The following is a 19,919-nucleotide window of genomic DNA, read 5'->3' on the forward strand; positions in this document are numbered from 1 at the left end:
CCAAGGAAACTATATGGTGGGATTCCACTGGCGGGGTATTAAAACAAGGAAAGAAAACAAATATACATTCCCTTAATTAAGATATCCCTACAAGGAAGCCCAAAGTTCTATCAAGTCTCATAAAATGACAGGCAAAATTGCCTGCTACCTTGTCCAGAAGCATCATGGCATACACAGCTTAATATTAATGACAGAGGGCTGTAAGCTCATAATCACTTAGGACCATGGCATGATGGCTCAAAGCACCTACCACAAGTTTAATTCCCATGCTTTATCTTAAAAATTCATGCCCATTTTGTAGTCTTCTCTAAAATGTAATTGTGTTTGTTGGAATATTTAAAATAATGTTTTAAGATGAAGTTGATGTTCCATAGACGTGCACAGTTTTATGCTGTAGCTTTCGAGTACTACCTGGGACACCTCTGCATATTCCAGTATTCGTCTCAGCCCTGATGAGTTGAGGGTTAAATGAGATAGTATTTATATAGCATGCAACCCAGCGCTAGAAACATAGTAAGTGCTCCATATGGGACGTGTTTGTGGTTAATTTCTCTCAGAATGCAGTTTCCCTTTGTCCATTAAATGAGATTACAGTGATATCTTCCTCAAAGATTTGTCACTAGGATTCTGTGAAGTACGTATGCAAAGTACATTGACTCCTTGCTGTCTGGCAATGTAAAAGCCTACTTTTGAGGGGAGCGCTTTGCTATTCACATTCCACAGAGTAAAATGTTGTGTTGTATTCACATTCAACACAGCTTTAAAATTTATTTCTTAGCATCAAGCATGTCATTCTTTTTTTTGTATGGAGATAGAGGAAATAAAATGGAAGCAACAGCAGGTAAGCAACACTTGGGTGCACACACACTTCACAACAGCGTCAGAAATATTCCAAATGCCTGCGTTCATCTGACTCCAAAGCAAAGGCCGCAGGCAGAGTATTCTGACCAAGATTCCTGTGCCCCAGACACCTTACCACATTGACGGAGAGAAAAAAAGAGGTTTTGTATTAAGGTGGCAATTACCTGGATAATTTGCAAAGGGTATTTTAACTGCCAGTATGTTCTCGGCAGAAATGATCTCTGATTACAAGCCTCATGCAGTGAATATATAGATATCTTGTTTCACTATCTTGCCTCCGTGTGGGTTGTGTGTGTGTATGCGAGCATGTTGAAGTGTGTGTTTAATTTATGTTTCTTGCTGCTTGAAGAGATACAGCTTCAATGTTTTTCCTTTGCACATAAAATCACTATTTATCCCCAGGTGAAAATAACTTTTTTAAAAAATTATTCTTTTTTTTCCTCTCCTTCTTTCTGTGCCTCTAAAGCAAAGCTTCTGGTTGAATCTTGAACTTCTGACTTTAAAATCAAGGTACAGTCTTGTGAGGGTATTTCCATCTGCAATCTGTCACAGAAGCAATGCAGCCAAATGCCTTAGTAGATTACAATCACAGGGTTGTATTCACTCAAGGTGTAGCTGTGACGGTCTCCCCAGCTACCCTTCTAACATACACATAGACATACACAGGCATACACACACACACATACACAGAGAAGGAGAGAGAGAGAAAAAAAAGAGTTATCTCCTTTTTTAGTACTGTTTTTATGTTTAAAACCTAATTTAGCTTTAAAACCTAAATTTATAAATGAAAAATTAAATTATACCCATTGCTACAATAATTTATTTTCAAATCAGAAAATGCAGACAAGTATAAAGAAGAAAAAAAATACCATTCCACATCCCCAGAAATAGCCACTGTTAACATTTATAACAGTGACTTATATTTTTCCGGGACACAAATTCATTTAATTTCACTTTAGTAATGAAAAGGAAACTGTCAATAGGGCACAATTCTTTGGAGGATGACAGTAATGTGACTTGAAATGAAGCAAAGTCCAGGCGCTGGGATGTGCACCTGAGAGCTGATTGGGACCCCTGAGGCTAAGCTTGGCTGCAGCAGAATTCATTGTGGAGAGAACAGAGAATTAAATGCCAGAACAGAAGCTATTACAGAGGGATTGACTGTCCTTGCCCAGGCTCTATAGCGTAAGCAAAACTTTCCCTGCTCCTTGCTGGCTGAAACCCTGAGTTCTGGCTCTTGAGAAGGAAAAGATTGGATTTTGATAGTCAACTACATGTATTCACCATCCCCCACTGTCCCCAAACCAGAAACGGAGTCAGTACTAAGTATCAAGTTTCTTTGAACATCAGTCATTTTTCAGAAACCACTCTTTAAAAAAAAATCAATTACAGATGCTTTTTGGGAGACGGGGATGTGTGTCTCAGTGTTCTGCAAGGTTTAGTTAGTTATGGGAAGATGAATGATTTAAATCTCTCTTAAAGCTGAAGCTCCCTAAATACTCACTTATATCATCACCACCCCTGAGCATGTCAGGGCAATATATGTATATATAGATTTATCTAGATGCCTGAATTGAATTCATTTTCCATTTTTTCCATCAATGCCTATAACTCTGGTTTCCAAACTATAGACTTAGGAGTACCTGTAGAGCTGGGAGATGGAAGGGGGGATGCTACTTCCAGAGTTTCTAACTTTAGTAGGTCTGAGATGAGGACCTGAGAATTTGAATTTCTCACAAGTTCTTAGGTGATGATAATAATACTGGTTTGAGAACCAGATTTTGAGAATCGCTGCCCTATAAGAATATATAGGCATGGTTTTATCTCAAAGTACTTAGGGAAAAGATGAAACTGTGAATTTTCCAAAATATTATTCCTGATGTAGGCTAATTTTTGTAGAAAATCACTGGATTTAGCCACCACTACTCCATTACTCTATATATATTGAAGATTGTATTTTCCTTTTTTTTTTTTTTTTTTTTTTTTTGAGACGGAGTTTCGCTCTTGTTACCCAGGCTGGAGTGCAATGGCGCGATCTCGGCTCACCGCAACCTCCGCCTCCTGGGTTCAAGCAATTCTCCTGCCTCAGCCTCCTGAGTAGCTGGGATTACAGGCAAGCGCCACCATGCCCAGCTACTTTTTTGTGTTTTTTTAGTAGAGACGGGGTTTCACCATGTGGACCAGGATGGTCTCGATCTCTCGACCTCGTGATCCACCCGCCTCGGCCTCCCAAAGTGCTGGGATTACAGGCTTGAGCCACCGCGCCCGGCAAGATTGTATTTTTCAATTTATGATAGCATTTTTGTTTTAGAGTTTCTTTTTATCTATCCTTCTACCCTTTTGTCAATGGAATTTCTACCATACTTGTCTTTCTGAAAAAATGTAATTTCTCAGTGGTATCTGGACGGTCTTTTTGGAGAAGATTTCTGGCTCTGCCAATTATTAACTGTAGATCCTTCAGCAAGTTAGCTAACATTTCTGACCCCCAATGTCCACATCTATAAAAAGGTCAAAACCAAAACAAACAGAAAAACACGTGGCTCACCTAGGGAGTGTGAGCATTAGACAAGATAAATAGTGCATAAAATACCTAGAATAGAGGAAAATAAATGTTAGGCCCCTGTACCCCTTCCATTATCTGTATTTATGTTGCAAGGGGTTGCTACCACTATTTATAGTGTTGATTAATCTATAATAGAATATAATATCTATCTAATGGAGCCAAAGCAACATCTCATGGAGATCTCAGCAAATCAAGATTTCCCTATGGTTCTAAGACACTTTTTGTGTCATGGACAAGTGGGAACAGGAATAATTACAGCAAGCATTTATTGGTGCCTGCTACTATGATTGCTGAGAATGAGCTCATCCAATCCTAATGACAGCCCCATAAGGAAAATATTATTATTATCATTATTTTACAGATGAGGAAATGGAGGCTCAGAAAAGTTAGGTAACTTGCCTGAGGTCCCACAGATGCTAATAAATGCAGAGACAAGATCTAAACCAAGGGCTATCTTTTCGCCAAATCTGAGCCCCTAATTATGGCACAACACTGCCTCTCCAGGTCAGACTCATAAGCTGTCCCTGTCTAGAAGGGACTTTAGACATCACAGAGTAATCCTCCCATAGTAGAGATGAAAGAACTGAGGTCTGGTGGTGGAGTGAGACGGCCAAGCTCACTGATGGCAGAGCCAAGAGCTAAATTTGGATTGACTCGACCTCTGAATTTTTTACAGCAATATAGTTTTGCTTTGGTACAAATGCAAAGTTTTCACTGCCTAGTTAGATCATCAGACAAGTAAACAATGACTCTGCTGAATTAGAGGGAAAATTTAACAATCAGCTCTCTGTGGGAGGAGGGGAAAGCCCTGATTTGTAGCATTTGCCGATTTCCATTGTATAAATACTCCCACCAAGGCTGATTTCAACTTTTCTGTGTCATGGCACTGGATGCTGAGTTGGGAAGAGGTGTACACAATCCACTGCCTCAAGCTGGTGTGAGCTGACTCTAGCATGACACTGTCTCTATCCTCATGGAGACTGACAACCAAACCCCGATTATTGTTCCAAGCTAAGACTCTGATAGTCAAGAAAAAAAAAAAAAAAAATGAGTGTTTCTTATATACCAGGATTCTGAAATTCAACAGAATTGGTATCCTCGCCAACTCTTCTTTTAGAGTTTAGGACTAGTTCTATTACTGGGATTGAGCCCTTGCCAAGAGCCTCTGGTGACTTATTTATAGCACTTTCCCCCCCCCCCAAAGGATTTATGAATATATTGTATCATGTTCTATCTTTGGAAATGCTAATCCCTTGTCTCAATTGATATATTTGAAATTGAGGATTGCTCCTAAGAAGTTATTTTTATTTTTTTAATTTAAACAACCAAAAAAAGTTTTAAAACTTATAAAATCAGCCAAAGAACACATATTTATTTTAGAAATTAGAAAACTCGTACAAACAAAATAGGTTTTAAAAAAATCTGTTATTCCAAAAACCAAAGGTAAACATGGCTAACATGTTGGTGTACATATTTCTAATGTTTTTTCTCTTCCTATATGCAGATATAATTTTTTTCCAAAAAAATAAAAAAATATACCTACTATAAAGGAAATCCATTTACAAAATGAAAAGCTATCACAGATTATTATCTTCCCTGTACAGGTCCTGCCATTCTATTCGTATTCATGGAAATGGTATGATAGCTATATTTATGCTGATGTTCTTCATGCATTTGAAGATAATACTGCTAATGGGGATTGTTATCTGTGAGTATAGATGGGACTAAAAAGACCAGGGTGACAGTCTCAGCCTTTACCACTCCACAGACCACTGTACACACAAAGACTGTTTTTGAGTTACAATTGCAGCTGTGTGGATATGGTGGCTGATCTGGACTCTGCCTCTGAGACCCGAGGTCATCCTGGAGCTCAGAAAACAACCCCCTCCTGCACTCCCTTATTGCTGTAGCTAGCCTGGCCTGCCTGCTGCTTGTTTCCTGCTGCCTGCAGCTCAGCCCCATTGTTTGAAGTGGGGCTTCAGAGCTGCTTTAATGGGTTTTCTTCTGCCCTCCCTGCTTGGGGTTGCCTCACTGCAGTTCACCGTACAACAGTCTGATCTGGTATCCTGGGGCCATCCATCCTTCACACATGTCCAGCCCAGTGGGGCACTGTTAGAAATGGAATTTGTTCATTCCCTCTATTCAGTCTTGATTTTCGTGAAACAATACCCTAGAAACATTTACCAGTCATAATAACAATGCTAGATGACTGACTCTGGGAAATTAATGTTTCTTTCTGAAGTGGATGCTCATTATTAAGTTGGGGGATAGCAGCCAATAAGACTAACCAGAAGGTAAGGTAAAGTAACTGACCTCTCTGGAATTTTTGCTTTTGGCTGTTAGTCTCAAATGTAGATTTTTTTTGACAGATCCTTTTCTGACATGTTCCTGAGTTCAGTTCCCTCCTTGAAAGCCAACGTTGAAAGACAGATAATCACAAAATGTTTTGGGAAATGCAGCTCTTAATTATGAGTTGCTTAAACATGTGGTAAATTGTATATACAGCAGATCCTATTCAATGCCATTTCATTATAATGTTAATGAGGAAAAACATTGATTCTCCCCAGGGCCACTGTCCACGTGGAATGTGCACATCCTCATGTCTGCGTGGGTTCTTTGGGTACTCTGCTTTCCTACCACTTCCCACAGCTGTGCACGTGAGGTGCCTAAGCTGTCCCCATGTGAGTGGGTGGTATGTGAGTGCTCCCTGAGATGGGATGGCATCCTGTCCAGGGTGGTTCTCACCTTGTATGTCCCATGGGCTTCGGCCACCCATGACCCTGAGCTGGAATTAGTGAATTGGAAAATAACTAAATGAAGGAATACAAAATATTGGAAAATAAAACTTTGTAAAGTATATGATAACCATACAAATGCATGACAATAAATGACACTATAGGAAACCACTCAACAAGCTGCCACATTTGTGATTCTTCTAGAACTGCTGGGTGGTAGGAGGTGCTCCTTACGATTTAACTTTGCAAACATTTATATCTTGACCTGACCCACCATCACTACAATCACTGTCACTCACTAATTTACCAAAAATTGGGCAACTAATTCTTTCACTTGTTCCTATTAGCTTTTCTTAAATGTATGTATAGCTTACACTTATTTAAATGTTTAATATTAGAAGTATCTTGGGTCTTTATTTAGACATTTGGTGACTTTGTGACCAGATACATGCTGTAGGAACTTAACTCTTGTTACTCTTGTGTATGTCAATTGGCCTAGAGTAAAATTGGCTTCATTATACATCATTTTACTTACAGTCACAGTTTCCAAGAAGCTATTGACGATATTAAGTGAGGACTTACTTATATACCATTCTATAAATGGGTGATATTTGGTGGGGTGATTCTAATATTTTTGGCATAGTACTTGGTAAAGGTAGACTATCGGGCTCGCTCCAAAGAGAAGAAATCTTTTTGGTGGGAAAACAATGTAACAGAAAAGAGCCTAGGCCTCTGGGCAGTTTGTGAAAGACAGTACTTTTTTTCATTTCAGAGAAGTTAAGAGAACTAGTTGAGCGACCCTAAGAAAATCATTTCACCTGTCCTGTCTCAGTTTCCTTCTTAGTAAAAAGGAAATAAAAATAATATACCCTCTATGGTGATGTCGTGAAGATTAAATGAAACAGAGCAGCACATGAAGCGCTTCACACACATTGCCTGGCACATAATAAATTCTGTGTTCATTAAATGATGGCTATATTCTCCAAGGGGAAGGTAGTATCCACGTGGCCCCAGGTGGCAAAGTAGTGTTCTCCAGGCAGGGGAGCCAGCTTGACCCTCCAGTTAAACATAGGTGCCATGGCGTGTCGGGGAGTAGGGGAGTGTTCTTGGGTTCCCCTATTGTGTTGCTTCAAATCCTGGTGAATCACAGCATTTAGACTTGTGTTTTTCAACCTTAGCTGCACATTGCAATCAGGTGGGGAGCTTTAAAAAGTATGGATGCCTGAGTCTCATCTTCAGAGAGTCTGATTTAATTCATCTGCGGTGGGGCCTGGGCAACAGGATTTTTCAAAACTCCCCCAGGTGATTCTAATGTGCAGCCAGCGTTGAGAATCACTTGATTTTAGGCAGATGCTCCACATCTGTGACGAAGATGATAAAAATTAACATCATTCTACTGGAGGCAGCATGCCACTACAGCCTTGATCATGGATTCCTCCCAAATCTCTTGACCCAGGGCAATAATCACCAACCCACAAAATTTGCATTAGCCCCACCTATATTTATCAAATGTCACCCTCAGCCATATTGTTCCCCTCTCCATTGCATAAGGGGCAGGGATAAAAAGCTCACACCTGGCTTTGTAATCAGGTTAAATAAATGTACAGTAGTCTAAGAGTTAATCTCATTAATGCTGATCTCCTATGCTTGGGTTGTTAGTCGTTGCTCAGCTTTTATTAATTTAGGCTTGAACATGTATCTGCCTTGTCCACAATTCCAGATGGTGCTATAACTCATGCCCTTCTGTCAGTTCCAGAAGATGACTACATGTGTTTTATTTAGATAAACTGAAATTATTCCAGCTTTCAACTGCTTTGGTAATTTTGGTCCATTTGGATGATGAGTAGTAAGATCCACTCTTCATTTTTATATACTGAAAGTCATCTGAAAACAGATTTGTTTGGTTAATGAAGTCTTATGATATGGGAAAGATTGAGGAGGGAACATAGTACTTAAAGTTTTAATTAGTATGGATTAAAAACAAGTAGGGCAGCTTTCGTTTGCTTGGAGGGCTCCAAACCAGGTAAATAAGACCCTACCTTGAGAGGTCAGTAGTTAAGAAGAGATACTCACTCTGTTATGTCTATGGTATGTATGAACTTCATTTAGATTTAGTTTAGCTTGGTTTAGACATTTAATTCATGCTGGAGAGACTATTCGTAGCATAGGAGAATTCATCCCCCACCAATGGTTAGTATTAATCTGGGTAACAGGCCAGATGAAGTTAATTTCTACATAAAATGCAGTTAATTTCTATATAAAATGGAAATACAAATTATATCCACTCAAATATTTGAATTTCCATCTGGATTCTTTCCTGTAAATGTCTTGTTGCTCTTGATGAAGGAAAATGGATATGGTTTTTACACAGGGACATGATTTGTGAGGCAACTCTCTGAACCCCAAAAAGCCTAGTTGCAAATAAATTTGTCAGTTTGAAATTAAAGGATCTCGAATCAGAAAAAAAATGATTGTTGATCATAAAATATTGTTTTAATTTAAAGCGTTTTTTTCTCATAATCACTCATTGGAAATGAATTGTTGATAATATGGCTTTTAATGCGTGAGTTAAATTGCTCAAGAAAAATTAAAAGTATCTTTTGAAACATCAGGAAAAAAAAAAAAAAGCCTTCTTGACGGGCCTTAGTGCTGAGTCTCAGCAAAATTCAAGTTTTATCTTAAGCACATATCTTTTATGTTCCAAAACCTTTCCGAAAACTCTGAGATTCTGCCAAGTTGCATGAAGAAAGCAGAAAGGGAAGATAGCTGGTTTTTGTTTTGTTTGTAAAGCTGTTCCCTCTTTCTTGTTTATTCTTGGTGGCCGGGAGAGAGATCCTGGGTTGCTTTGTTCTTTGACTGGGATCACTACCTTACCATATGAAGGGTTTTTGAAAGCTTTAGTTGGCTTCCTTGAAGTGAAAGACAGATGCAACTTCTGCTTTTAAGTACATTCTCAGTGGAAACAAATGTTTGGGGATTTTTGAGGGGCTGGTTTTAGACAAGGAGTCCTGTCCCTGGAACATTCAATGCAGATCTGAGCCTTTGAGAAGCATTGCTTTTTGAAATGCAGTTGATTTTATTCTTGGGGTTGACAAAATAGAAACAGTACTAACTACAACCAGTAAAGTAGATCTTTACAAACAGAACATTCATGGGAAAAAAATCAAGCAATTGTATTTTATCCCTACCATTTGATAATAGTTAAGATTGACCAATTTCACTATTGTTGCACTTTCAGGCTGCTTGATTGGGTCACTTTTGGTTAATGGCTACAAGTGTTTAATGGCACGCAACTTAACTCCCCCCCAGTGCTTCCCACTTTTTTCTTCACTGCTTTCTTTGGCTTTTTGCCATTGTAGCCAAAAATAGCTGGCAAATTATGTTCATTTTCAACCTAATTTGGAATGGAAGGGAAAAATCAAAATGTTATTGCCATCTTTTTTATTGCCTCAGTAACTCTAAACATTTATTATTTACTATTATCCTTTATGTGGATAATGACTGCTTTGTTTGACATTTCAACCAAGAGTTAATTCATCAGCAAAATCAAATCTCAAACTTCAGATCTCTTCCAATCCACAAATCCTGTTCATCTCCAATTCCAAACTTACATGCCTCTATGACTAGGGATATTTCTTCTTGTTTAGTCATGTTTATTTTGTTATGCTTTTCCTTGAAAGAAAGACCATTTTATAAGCAGTTACTCTTCTTCTATAATTAGACGTTTAATCCAACCAAAAATAGACCTTGAGAATCTCAATCACTTTTTTAATGCCCTGTATAAATGTCTCTACATCTCAGATCTTGCCACAGTGCCGTCCTCCTGATTTAGATGGCATGAAGACAGAAGCCAGGTTTTAGTGGCTTACACATAGCAGGTGTTTGTTAAATTGAATTGAGTCACTTACGGGTACCATGTCAACCCCCAGTCTCTCTCTCTCTCTCTCTCTCTCTCTCTCTCTCTCTCTCTATATATATATATATATATATATATGTACGTATAATTGAGCACCTACTCTCTCTCTGTCTCTCTCTCTATATATATATAATTGAGCACCTACTCTCTCTCTCTCTCTATATATATATATATAATTGAGCACCTACTCTCTCTCTCTCTCTATATATATATAATTGAGTACCTACTCTCTCTCTCTCTCTCTCTCTATATATATATATATAATTGAGCACCTACTCTCTCTCTCTGTCTCTCTCTCTATATATATATAATTGAGCACCTACTCTCTCTCTCTCTCTCTATATATATATATATATATATAATTGAGCACCTACTCTCTCTCTCTCTCTATATATATATATAATTGAGCACCTACTCTCTCTCTCTCTCTATATATATATATAATTGAGCACCTACTCTCTCTCTCTATATATATATATAATTGAGCACCTACTCTCTCTCTCTCTCTCTCTCTCTATATATATATATAATTGAGCACCTACTCTCTCTCTCTCTATATATATATAATTGAGCACCTACTCTCTCTCTCTATATATATATATGTATATATATATAATTGAGCACCTACTTGCTCTGTCCCGCAGAGCAACAAACAGGAACCCGAGCAAGCCTGTCGTGGATGAGAAAGGGATGGGACAAGAGGCGCGAAGAATGGCAGCAAGACAAAAGTTCTGATCAAGCTGCAAAGTTTATTTCAAAATGGGTTCCTTATATAGGGAGGGGAGAGGGTAGAGAGGGGAAAGGGGAAGTAGTTCTGATAGGCTGGGAGACGAGTGTTTAGCTCATGATCAGCTACCCCATTGGTGCAGCCATGCATGTTCTGTGCGTGATCAGGTCCTCCATTGGTGGCCCTGAGGCATGTCTTGCCCGTGATCAGGTCCTCCATTGGTGGCCCTGAGGCATGTCTTGCCCGTGATCAGGTCCTCCATTGGTGGCCCGCCACCACGCCCGGGGCATGCTTTTGGCGGGGAGGGCTGATGCAACCTTTTGTTCCAATAGCATCAGCTTAGCCTGGGTTCCCAACATCTCCTCCCTTTTTCTTTAAAAAAGAGGAGGCGGACCTTAACCAGCTAGGGGAGGTAGAGGCTGTGCTCCTCCTGAGCCTTAATTTTCAGGCTTACAGGTACCTTTTTGGGAGGAGAGGATTTTTCGAGTACCAACCTCTATGCAAGCCAGCTTACCTCTCAGGAGACTCGACAGTAGCCTTAGTAAGGCCTCTCCTTGCAGTGCCTTGCCTTGCACCTAGCGGTGTCCATTACCTTCGTAAAGCATAGTGTCGAGCGGTATGCTGCTCCCGTAGGAGGGGAACCGGCTACAGTCTGCCATATTCTAGATCACGCGTTGCTAGTTGGTGATAGTGGATTTGTATGGGCTTTCCCAGTAGGGAATTGAGCTGATTCCTGATTAGCACTGTTACTCGTCTTAGGATCCAAGGGGCAAAAGAGAAGAACAGGATGATAGCGAATAAGGGTCCAAGGAAGGGGAGGAGGTAAGGGAGAAGTCCATTGAGGCCGGTGAGGAAGGGATTGTCTGCAAGTGCCTTGCGTCTTTGTTCGAGGTCTTCTTGTAGATTTTTTATTTTATCTCGGACAATTCCTGACTTGTTGGCATAAAAGCAGCAACGTTCCTGTAGAGCCAAACAGATACCTCCCTGTTCTGCAGTGAGTAGGTCTAAGCCTCTTCTGTTTTGTAGGACTACTTCGGCTAGGGAATCTAGTTGGTCCTGTAAGTCATTAATGGTGCTAGACAAGGCTTGGACGTCGTTAATAAGTTGATGGGAAAGTTTTGTGTAAGATTGAACAGCCACCCCGAGTCCTGCTGTACCGGTAGCGACTGCTGTAGAGACACCCAATCCTACTAGTAGGGGAATCAGTGTAACGGCTCGTTTCTGCCGCCCTGCAATATAGTCAAAGGTAGGGATAGGGACAGGGTCATCACCAGAAATAATGTCTATATCTGGCAAGAGGGCGGCTAACACACATGACCCTGTCCAGTTTGCAGGCAGAGCAGTAAAGGCGAGGTTGTTGCCGCAAACAAAAGCTTGGCCTGGGCCAGGGCAAAGGGCCTCACTGTGGTTGGAACTACTGGAGCAGTTTACAAAGTTGGCAACGCCAACCGGAATATCAAAGCTGTTGTTTTGTGCACCTTTAAAGAAGCAAGGGTATACTTGGGAAGGCATGGGCTGGACTCTAAAGGGTAAGCTGGGGGTGCAATTATTTTGTGAGGCATTAAAACTAGATATATTGACAGGGAAGGCTAGGGGCATGGAGGTACCTTGATTTAAGCATAACCAGCAATTTTGGGCTAGGCTGGGGTTGGAGATATTGAGGGCCTGGTGGGTGGCTGACAGAATGTCAAGCATTTGCGCATCAATGTCAGGTCCTCTTGGTTTTGAGCGAGCTAGGGGGTGGTAGGATAACTTAGGGAATTGGCTTTGAATAACAAGCTCTATTTGTTTTTGTACATAAAGCTCTCTCACAGCATCTTGGGGTCCGCCACCGTCGGAGACGTGAATAGGGGCTTGCTGATTCCAACAAACCGATTTTCCAATCGTGCCATCGCATCCGGCCTGGAGGACCCCATGAGGTTGTAGGCCGCTGGTGACAGGATTGGTTTCTGAGGTGCTCATTGTTCTTTGTAGAATGGCAGTAAAATAAGTATTATTGCCTTGAGTACACTGTGAGAAACTAGAATAGCAGGAGGAGTGCATCTGGGATTTAATGTTGTTTGTGCACTCGCTTGGGCACGGGCCTGGGCGGCCATTAATGACCGGTATACTAGGAGGCTTGCGCACACAAAGCCACTTAGGTGAAGATACTCCATTCCAATTGGTGTCATAGGTAAGATAGGCATTTTTGTCCCCACAATCTGTTACCTGAGTGTAAGTTGGGGTGGCGTAATTATTGGTCTGAGTCCCCCCTTTACAGTCACATGGCGCTCTAAAGAGGGCAGTGTAAATGTCTTCGGATGGCTTTCCAAGTCCTCCCTTTGTGACTGGGCAGAGGCGTGGGTGCAGTAGGAGGATGAGGATGCAGAGCATTCTTTCTGGAAGAAGAGAAAAAGAGCTCCTCAGGGCGAGCCTTTTGGCCCTGGGGCTGTATTTGGGTTACTTGGCCTGTCACACAAGGGGGCTGTCTGATTATTGATGTGTCTAATTAGTCGCTCAGGGAGCCAGCGGGGGCCATCCTCCTTTTGATCGTATATGCAGGCTGAGCCTCGCCCCCATATGAGGACAGGGTTAGGGCCCTTCCAAACACTGGTGAGAGGGTCACGCCACATAACCGTAGCATGCTGCTGAGAAGTTTGGGGATGCCATAGACGGTCAGCTGCCGAGCGACCTTGACTGTCAAGCTGTAGAAAATTTAGTTGAAATAGGGCATGACTAAGAAGGTTTCTGGGTTGTTGCATAGAAAACCCAAGGGGGGAGCGGGCTAAGCGATTTAGGGCATTTTTTAATGTTTGATGAGCTCGTTCAACTACTCCTTGACCCTGGGGGTTGTACGGTATACCAGTAACATGTTTGATTTGGAGTTTTTGGCAAAAGTCTTGGAAGTTTTTTCCAGTATATCCTGGGCCATTGTCTGTTTTAATGGTGTGCGGTTTTCCTATGGTAGCAAGACAGTGGATAACATGAGAGATAACATTTTTTGATGCTTCACCTGTTTGGGGAGTGGCTAAGATAAAACCACTAAATGTGTCAACAGTAACATGAACAAACCTCTGTTTTCCAAAAGGAGTAAAATGAGTGACATCCATTTGCCAAATGGCATTGGGGACTAAACCACGGGGGTTCACGCCAAGATGGGGTACAGGGGTGGCTACGACACATTGTTTGCAAGCTTTTACAATATCTCTGGCTTGTTCTCTAGTAATTTTATAGAGTAATCGTAGGGTGTGTGCATTGAGGTGATGTAGGGTGTGAGCTTGAGTAGCCTCATGTATTGGGTCACTTATAATGGGGAAAATCTGTGTGGCAGCATCAGCTAAGGCATTGCCTTCAGCCAGGGGTCCTGGAAGATTTAGGTGGGCCCGAAGATGTCCGATAAAGAAAGGGTGTTGTCTGTTTAAAATTAGCTGTTGCAGTTTAGAAAATAAGGGGGTAGCATTGGTTGAGGATTTGATAAAGGGGACTGTCTCCAAAAGAGGGACTGATTGAGCAATATACGCACTGTCAGTGTACAAGTTAAACGGTTGGTGAGCTAGAACTGTGAACACCTGGAGAATAGCATAGAGCTCAACAAGTTGAGCTGACAGGTAGGGGGATTTTATTGAGATGGGTTGATTATCAATAATATATGCAGCAATTCCGTTTGAGGATCCATCAGTGAAAACTAGCGTGGCTTGAGGAATTGGGGCAGATTTTGTGATCTTGGGAAATATGAACTGGTGAAGCTTGGCAAATTGGATAACAGGGTCACTGGGGTAATGATTGTCTATGTCTCCTGTGAAGGAGGATAATGCAATGGCCCATTCGTCAGAGGTTTGCAGGAGCCAGGTTAATTGATCCTGGGTGTATGGAATGATTATCGAGTGGGGGTCCCTGCCAAACAGTTGGCGGCCAGTGTACCGACCCTTAATAATTAACATGGCGAGGAGCGAAGGGTAGGTGAGTAAGACCTTTGATGGGGAGGCAGGTAGATGGAGCCAAAGGAGGGGGCTTCCGTATTTAGTAGGGTCTGTACCGTTTGGTTGCCAAAACACCGCGGTGGGTGTATGGGGAGTTGGGAGCAAGAGGAGTACTAGGGGAAGGTTATACGAAATTTGTTGAACACTTTGATTTTGGATGGCCTTGTTGATGAGGGCTAGGGATTGCTTTGCTTCTGGGGTTAGTGCTCGAGCCGATAAAGGATTTGGATCGCCTTTTAGAATATTGTTAAGGGGAACAAGGGCACTGGTGGGCAATTTTAAATAGGGTCGAAGCCACTGAATGTCCCCGAGTAATTTTTGGAAATCGTTAAGGGTTTTTAAGTGATCAGTTTTTAAGCAGACTCGGGGAGTAAATACTTGCTGATGGTGTAACTCAAATCCTAAATAAGAAAATGGCTCAGACACTTGTACCTTGTCTGGAGCAATTTTTAGTCCATATGAGGTAAGACAGGATATAATGTGAGCATAGCAGGCCTTGGCTGCCTCGGCGCTATCACAAGCAAGAAGGATGTCATCCATATAATGGAGGATATAGGCCTCTGGCCACTGGGATCTTACTGGGGCAATGGCGGCAGCAACAAATTTTTGGCACAGTGTGGGACTGTTGGCCATGCCCTGTGGCAGAACCTTCCACTGATAACGAGGCATAGGACTTTGGAAGTTGATTTGAGGGACGCTAAAGGCAAAGTAAGGTCTGTCTTCAGGGTGTAAGGGGATGGTAAAGAAACAATCCTTAAGGTCAATAACAATTTTGTGATAGTTTAGGGGAATGGCTACAGGAGAAGGAAGACCAGGCTGAAGGGCTCCCATGGGGACCATTACCTTATTAACGGCTCTCAGATCTTGTAAAAGACGCCAGCTACCTGATTTTTTCTTAATGATAAATATAGGAGTGTTCCATGGAGAATTTGTGGGCTCAATATGTCCTGCTGCGAGCTGTTCCTGTACTAACGCAATGGCAGCGAGGGTTTTCTCATATGTAAGTGGCCACTGATCAACCCACACAGGGTCTGTAATTTTCCAGGAAATTTTGTCAGCGTGGGGTACAGGAATGTCAATGGCCGCTACGGTAAATTTTGGTGGAATCCTAGGCCTGTTTTGTCTTTTTTGGGGGTAATAGTAATGGGCTGGGTGATTCCTTGATTATTTTTTCCCAACCCTTGGCCGGGGAGATACCCCTGGCTTAGCATTTGGGTCATAACAGTATTGTTAGGACTGCACATAACGAGTTTCATTTGAGAGAGGATGTCCCTTCCCCAGAGATTGACTGGCAGATTGGGGAGGACATAAGGGGTAATGTGACCATTATTGCCTTTAGAGTCCTCCCACTTAAGCATTTGAGCACTTTGTTGGGGGTTGGTGGCCTGGCCAATACCGCGCAGGTGAGTAGCAACGGTTGTTAACGGCCAGTTCCTCGGCCAGTGAGTGTAAGATATAACGGTGGCATCGGCCCCTGTATCAAGAATGCCAGAAAAGAGCTTACCATTTAATTTAAGTTTCAGGGTAGGCCGCTGTTGAGAAATTTGTTGAACCCAGTAGACATCAGAAGACCCAGGGGCACTAGCCCCGCGGTAGGGCTTATGGAAATTGGAGTTAATTTGTTGGAGGGGGAGAATGACTATTTGAGCTAGTCTGGTGCCCTTTGGGATGGTGACTAAATCTTTAGTTGTAGAGAGAATGATATGGATTTCTCCATCAAAATCATTGTCTAATATGCCGGGCAGAACTTGGATCCCTTGGAGGGTAGAGCTGGCTCTGCCTAATATGAGGCCGAATGTCTGGGGTGGTAAGGGTCCATATATTCCAACTGGAAGTATCAGAGGGCTATTTTGGGTGGTTAGTATTGTGTCGGTGGTGGTACAGAGGTCCAGTCCTGCACTGCCCGCTGTTGCTCGCCAGAGGTCTGTGACGTAGCGGCGTGGTTGATTACTGGGAGGGCAGGGGTTGGCTGGCGGTATTGGGGGGTGAACTGTGAAGCCCCGGAGTTCATCCCGGTAGTGGGGCCCTGGGGCTGGCCCCTGTTCAAGTTTCCCTGCCTAATAATGGGTTGTCCATTAATGTCTAATCGAGAACGGCATTCTGAAGCCCAGTGAAATCCTTTTTTGCAGCGAGGACATTTTGTTGTGGGACCTAAATTTTTTATAAGGCTAGCCTGTGGGGCATTAGGTTGAGTTGGGAGTTGAGTAGGTGGTTGTATTTTTTGGGGGCAGTTTCTTGAAAGATGGCCGGGTTGGTGACAATTATAGCAAAGGCGGGCCTGGGCTCCAGGCAGTTGCGCGGGGGCAAGATTTTGGAGGGCAGCTCCTATGGCTAGGCCAACAGCATGGGCAGAGCCAATACCAGAGCAGAGGCGAACATAGTCGCAAAGCTCCTTCTGCCTAAAAGGCCGAATTGCACTTTGGCAAGCGGGGTTAGCGTTTTCATAGGCTAGGTGTTTTACAAAGGAGCTCTCACTTTCCCCGGAGCCAAAAAGGCGATCTGCCGTCTCCTGGAGGCGGCTTACAAAATCACTGTATGACTCATCGGGGCCTTGTCTAATCTTTGCAAGGGAAGTAGTAGCCGCTCCCTTTTGAGGGAGTCGCTTCCAGGCTTTTAGGCCTGCGGACTGAATCTGGGTTAAAAGCCCTGGGGGGAATTGGGCCTGTTTGTCATTGCTCTGATAAGGGCTGGCGCCCAGGAATTTTTTAAGGGTCCATCCTTTGGAGGAGGCCTTACGCGCGTTGCGCTCTGCAAACTGTTTGGAAATATCCTCATACTCAGACTTCCAAAGGATATTGTCCCCTCCGCTCAGCGCAGCACGAGACAAGAAAAACCAATCACTAGGGGTAAGCCATCTTTCACTAAGACTCTCTACAAGGGCCACGGTAAAGGGGGCAGTAGGACCATAGTTAGCAACAGCAGTTTTAATTTTTTCTATGGTCTTTAGATTTAGCCGCTTATAGGAATGGGTGTAGGTAGGCTCGGTGGGCTCTGAGCTTTCCTCCTCCTCATCCTCTGAGTCAGATTCTCCGGAGTCTGCTTCCTCCTCCTCAGGGATGGTGTGCGTGTCAGGGTGAGGAGACGCTCGGCCCGTGGTATTGGAGCTAACCTGTCCCTGACTTCTGGTAACGGGAAAAGCCATAACTCCCGCGGGAGGTAGAAGGACCAAATCGGACAGTTTTGTGACTAAGGTTTTAACCCCATCAAGAAGAGAAACAGTCTCATCAATGGGACCGGAGGGTTTGGCTAGGGCTACACCGGGCAAGTTTGGGGCCGTGGGGGAACCAGGAACGCCTGAAGTAGGGGCATGCAAAACAGGAGCCGCAACTGCCACTGGGGGCACTGCTGTAGAAACATAGGGCGGTGGCCGGAAAGGTGGCAATGCCGGGGTGTTAGTTAATTGGGGCCAATCAGGGTTGTTATATTGGGCAGCTGCCTCTTCCAGATCTGCTTGATCGGCGGGATCTAGTTGATCATCCTGACTACCCGAGTTATGGAAGGTTTTAGAATTAGCAAGCAAGGGCAAATGTTGGGGCGGAGTATGCGCCCGAGAATGAGGACTTTGAATGGGGGGGTCCGTAAGGGTTGCAAGGTTGGGGTACAGTGAAGACTGCCCTGTATCATCTGAACCAATGTCAATTGCAACCGAGGGGCAGGTAGAAGGGGCCCTAGAGGGAGGGCGAGAGAAGGCCTTTTCAGAGGTGGTAATTGTTACAGGGGCTTGTCTAGATGGAGGTCGGGAGTGGCTAATAAGAATTTTGTGACCCTCCTTGCAGAGGCGTTGAATGTCAGGGGAGTCGCCCTGATTAGTAAGGACGTCCCTTATTAAATTATAATAATTAAAAGTGGTGATCGGAATAGTCTCAGGACCAAAAACACGGTAATAGTCGTTCAGACAATCACCAACACGTCCCCAAACACGGGAGTCAATAGACCCTTCCTGGGGGAACCATGGACATGTTTTAAAAATGAAACTAAAAAAGGAGACAAGGTCTTTCTTGCGAACCCGAATTCTACGCACCTTGAGAGATTCCTTTAACTGACTTATAAAGAGATCATTTTCACTGTGTGAAGATGCTTGTCCCATGATTGGGTCTTACCTGAGTAATGCCGCCGTCGAAATGAGGAACGAACTCCAGGAGTCGGCTCGCGGTCGGGTGGTCCGCGGTGCTCCGTGCGGGGAATCGGTTAATCGGGACGGCCGTGCAGGGAACCGGTTACAGGGGACGGCGGTCCACGGAGGCCGGCATCGAGCCCCACGTCTGGGCGCCACTTGCTCTGTCCCGCAGAGCAACAAACAGGAACCCGAGCAAGCCTGTCGTGGATGAGAAAGGGATGGGACAAGAGGCGCGAAGAATGGCAGCAAGACAAAAGTTCTGATCAAGCTGCAAAGTTTATTTCAAAATGGGTTCCTTATATAGGGAGGGGAGAGGGTAGAGAGGGGAAAGGGGAAGTAGTTCTGATAGGCTGGGAGACGAGTGTTTAGCTCATGATCAGCTACCCCATTGGTGCAGCCATGCATGTTCTGTGCGTGATCAGGTCCTCCATTGGTGGCCCTGAGGCATGTCTTGCCCGTGATCAGGTCCTCCATTGGTGGCCCTGAGGCATGTCTTGCCCGTGATCAGGTCCTCCATTGGTGGCCCGCCACCACGCCCGGGGCATGCTTTTGGCGGGGAGGGCTGATGCAACCTTTTGTTCCAATAGCATCAGCTTAGCCTGGGTTCCCAACACTACTCTCTCTCTCTCTCTCTATATATATATATATATATAATTGAGCACCTACTCTCTCTCTCTCTCTCTCTCTATATATATATAATTGAGCACCTACTCTCTCTATATATATATATAATTGAGCACCTACTCTCTCTCTCTCTCTCTCTCTCTCTCTATATATATATATATATATAATTGAGCACCTACTCTCTCTCTCTCTCTCTCTCTCTCTCTATATATATATATATATATATAATTGAGCACCTACTCTCTCTCTCTCTATATATATATATATAATTGAGCACCTACTCTCTCTCTCTCTATATATATATATAATTGAGCACCTACTCTCTCTCTCTATATATATATATAAAATTGAGCACCTACTCTCTCTCTCTATATATATATATAATTGAGCACCTACTCTCTCTATATATGTATATAT

General features: G+C 43.1%; 2 protein-coding genes across 4 annotated transcripts in view; one reads left to right on the forward strand and one right to left on the reverse strand.

Annotated features, from left to right (window-relative positions):
• Positions 1–19,919, forward strand: part of COL4A6 (collagen type IV alpha 6 chain) — a 309,755-nt gene that overhangs the window by 87,902 nt on the left and 201,934 nt on the right. The window lies entirely within an intron of this gene.
• On the reverse strand, positions 10,805–19,066 carry LOC141582889 (syncytin-1-like). The gene is made up of 2 exons (XM_074392330.1): positions 18,862–19,066; positions 10,805–13,180 (listed from the first exon to the last, which is right to left on the reverse strand). The coding sequence occupies exon 2, from the start codon at positions 13,173–13,175 to the stop codon at positions 11,448–11,450; it is 1,728 nt and encodes a 575-aa protein (XP_074248431.1). The 5' UTR covers positions 13,176–13,180; positions 18,862–19,066; the 3' UTR covers positions 10,805–11,447.

Source organism: Saimiri boliviensis, chromosome X (assembly GCF_048565385.1).
Source record: "Saimiri boliviensis isolate mSaiBol1 chromosome X, mSaiBol1.pri, whole genome shotgun sequence".
In the NCBI taxonomy this organism is placed as follows: Eukaryota; Metazoa; Chordata; class Mammalia; order Primates; family Cebidae; genus Saimiri; species Saimiri boliviensis.